Raw genomic sequence first — 3,025 nt, 5'->3', positions numbered from 1 at the left:
GAATATCCGGTTAACGCGACCTCTGGTACCTAGACCCTCATGTTTCCATCACAAACAGTACTCTTTAATGTGGGCGGGGTTGTTGTCACTCACTGCTGCATCCAGCACTCACTGAATTTCCTCATTACCAGTGACACAGAGGGAAGTCTGCACCTCATTTATCGGCCACAGAACGGGGTTGCATGGCTACTTCAGATCAAAATAAAACAGGCTTCAGTCTCTCTCCATAGGATCCTTAAAAAAACGTGGGTTTGTGCATTTAGTCTCTCTAAGGCAAGCTCAGGGATTTAGTGTTACCAGAGCCCACAGGAACAGCACTCTGCAAGGTTTTTTTTCTCTGAGGATTAGAATATATGCAGTTCACATAACCTGGTCGAAATGAATATATATAAATGCTTGAAGATACACTCATTCCCATTATCCCATTATCTCCCAACCTGTGCTTAATTGGTGACCTGATGACAATTGACCTCCCAAACAGCCACTGCAACTCTCTTCTTGTAGCTCTCGCCATCGCCAAGAAAACAATCCTAGTCAACTGGAAAGATAAACCAGACCCTCAACATCAAACATTGGCTGAATCTCCTTGTAGAACATATTTCGCTGGAGAAAATATCTGCTGGCCACAGAAACCAATTAACATACTTTACAGAAAAATGGTCACCATTTATTCACTCACTAAACGTGTCTGTATAGTGCCACTCAGCCTGTGAGCATATGCCACCTGTACATATAAATATTACAACTCAAGAAAGACTGTTGTGTAATATGTAACGTGTTTTTGTTAATGATGTAACCCCTAATCCCTCTATCTCTCTCACCACAATATACCACAGCGGTTCATCAGAACTCAAGGTCTTAAGCATGTGTTAGGTGCACCTTCTTCCCTTTGAATCCGGGCCTGCTCCCTAGCTCTGTGGGGGATTGCGGGGCCGGGCGGTTTCCCCTGGGAGCGGATGCGTCTGGACTGCTCGCCCTGTGTGCCTGGGGGGGGCGGGGTCTCCTCGTGCTCCCTGGGCCTGGGGCGGCGTGGCCGGTCCCCCCTGGGGGGCTGTTTCCGCCCCTGGTGGTGCGGGGTGGGTGGGCTCCGCTCCTGCCCTTCCCCCTCCCTCCTCCCTCCCCCCTCTCCCCGTCCCTCCCTGCTCCTCCCTCCCGGCCTCGGGTGGGCCCGGGGTCCTCCCCTGGGTTGGGGGGCCTGGCGTGGGGGGTGTTCTGGTGCTGCGCAGTGTGGGCCTGCCCGTTGGTGTGCGGCCGCCGGTGGGGGGCGGGTCGGATGGGCTGGGGGTCCGGCCTTGGGTCTGGGGCGGTCTGGGGGGGTACTGGCGGGGTTGCGGGTTGGTCTGCGCTCCTGCGCGTCGGGGTTCGGGGGGGCTGGGGGGTGCCCGTCGTCCGTGCACCCTGGTGGTGCGCCTTGCCCTTCTGCTGGGGGCCGATTTGCTACGGGCGGTGTGGCCCAGGTCGGGACCACTGCGGGGGCCTGCCACTGCAGTTGCCAGTGGGGCGGGGTTAGGTGGGGGCCCGTTGGGTTTCCCTGGGGCCCGCCTGGCCCGCTGTCCATGGGTGCTGGGGGCCTCGCGGCGCCGGGGTCTGGTTGGTGCCACCTGCTAGCCCCTCCCATCCATTCCTCCGGCCCTCGGGCCGGGCCTACACTGGCCTGGCCTCCTAAACCACATTTAGTTCACTCACCACACATTGCACAGTTTTAATGCACCACATACACTCACTCTTCGAGGTGCGGACCACGGATGGATTGGGGGGCTACATGATGGGGCAGGCTATGGGACAGTGGTGTCCGGTAGCCCTCCATGCTGCCCCCCGGCCCATCCTTATCTGCTCTCCAATTTTAAAGCACCACATACACCTACATCTTGGGGGACAGATGGGAACAGGTTCCAGGTGCCTTATGGCTGCACGGGCTGCAGGACAGCAGTGGGCTGTAGCCATCAGCCTTGCCCCCACCTGTCTCCTATGTCCCTCAATTTTAATGCACCACATCACACTTATGGGCACTCACATTCACATTCACGGTGTAGGGTTAATGTTTCTCCGTCAGGGATCGGAGAATCATAGTAAGAGGGGGTGGTGGTTTACACACTGTAGATACGCATGGCATGGCTAGTGGGGCCCGGCCCTCCTGGGCTGAGGTTGAAGCCAGGGAGCCCATTTACATCATGGTGGTTTGGCTGGATTCCCGGTGTCCGGGGGGTCCCGCGGCCCCGTGGCGGGTGGGCCGGGTGGCGCCCTGGGGGCTCTGTGGGTTCCTGCCGGGGTTCTGCCTCCTGACCGGCTGTGGTTTATGGGCCCTCTGCTAGGGGGTCCCGATGGGGGATTGACTGCTCGTGGCCATGGTCGGGGGCGGGTGGTGGTTGGGGGTGGTGGGGGCGGTCCGCGTCGGGCGGTGGGTGGGCGGGCCCTCCTGCCCCGCCTGTCTGGGGTGTGTCTCTGGCTCTCTGGGGGTGCCGGCCTTCGCCGCCCTGGGTCCTTGGGCCTGCGTGGTGTCCTGCTGCCTCTGCGGCCTGGTCTTGGGGTCTGGGCGCTCCTGCGTTCTTGGGATGCCATACCGCCCCCCTTCCCCCGCAGGGCTGGCCCTGGACCCTGGTGATGGTTTTCATAAACACATTGGGAGGGTTCAAATACACGCATGCATGTTCAATACTTCAGCTCCGTGACGCATCGCAAAGAACCGATGGGATCACTCCAAAGGGGCCCACTTGCGTCTCAGACCTACCACACCGCGCTGGCAACTCTTCTCTGCAATCGGGCTTTCCCCCACCAAGACTCTCACATTTTTGGTGTTCAGTATAGACTTCTCTTTTGTTTTTGTTTTTCAGTACAGTATAGTAGACATGTATATGTTTATTTTTGATAATCTGCATGAAGCACAACCACCTCAAGGTCACAATACATCAGCTACACTGCCTGTTTCTCCCCTGTTTTTTTTCTTTCTTTCGTTTGTTTGTTCATTTGTTTGTTTTTCCTCCTTCTTCTCCGCATGCACTGTCACTATATAACTCAGGACTTAAGC

General features: G+C 57.1%; 1 protein-coding gene across 1 annotated transcript; it reads right to left on the bottom strand.

Moving 5' to 3' along the window:
* Positions 1-850: 850 nt before the first annotated feature.
* On the bottom strand, positions 851-1,618 carry LOC125879529 (proline-rich protein 2-like). The gene is made up of 2 exons (XM_049561471.1): positions 1,169-1,618; positions 851-1,063 (listed from the first exon to the last, which is right to left on the bottom strand). The coding sequence occupies exons 1-2, from the start codon at positions 1,616-1,618 to the stop codon at positions 851-853; spliced, it is 663 nt and encodes a 220-aa protein (XP_049417428.1).
* Positions 1,619-3,025: the final 1,407 nt, after the last annotated feature.

The sequence above is a fragment of the Epinephelus fuscoguttatus genome, linkage group LG19 (genome assembly GCF_011397635.1).
Source record: "Epinephelus fuscoguttatus linkage group LG19, E.fuscoguttatus.final_Chr_v1".
Taxonomy (NCBI): domain Eukaryota; kingdom Metazoa; phylum Chordata; class Actinopteri; order Perciformes; family Serranidae; genus Epinephelus; species Epinephelus fuscoguttatus.
The sequence above is the reverse complement of the archived record's forward strand: the minus strand, read 5'-3'. Positions and strand labels throughout refer to the sequence as shown.

Bases quoted from the DNA above. Each gene is read 5' to 3' on its own strand.
- LOC125879529 (XM_049561471.1), bottom strand. From the start codon at position 1,618: ATGGGAGGGGCTAGCAGGTGGCACCAACCAGACCCCGGCGCCGCGAGG. The intron at 1,064-1,168 runs GCCCACCCGAGG...CCGCACCACCAG, and splicing joins AACCCAGGGGAGGACCCCGG to GGGCGGAAACAGCCCCCCAG.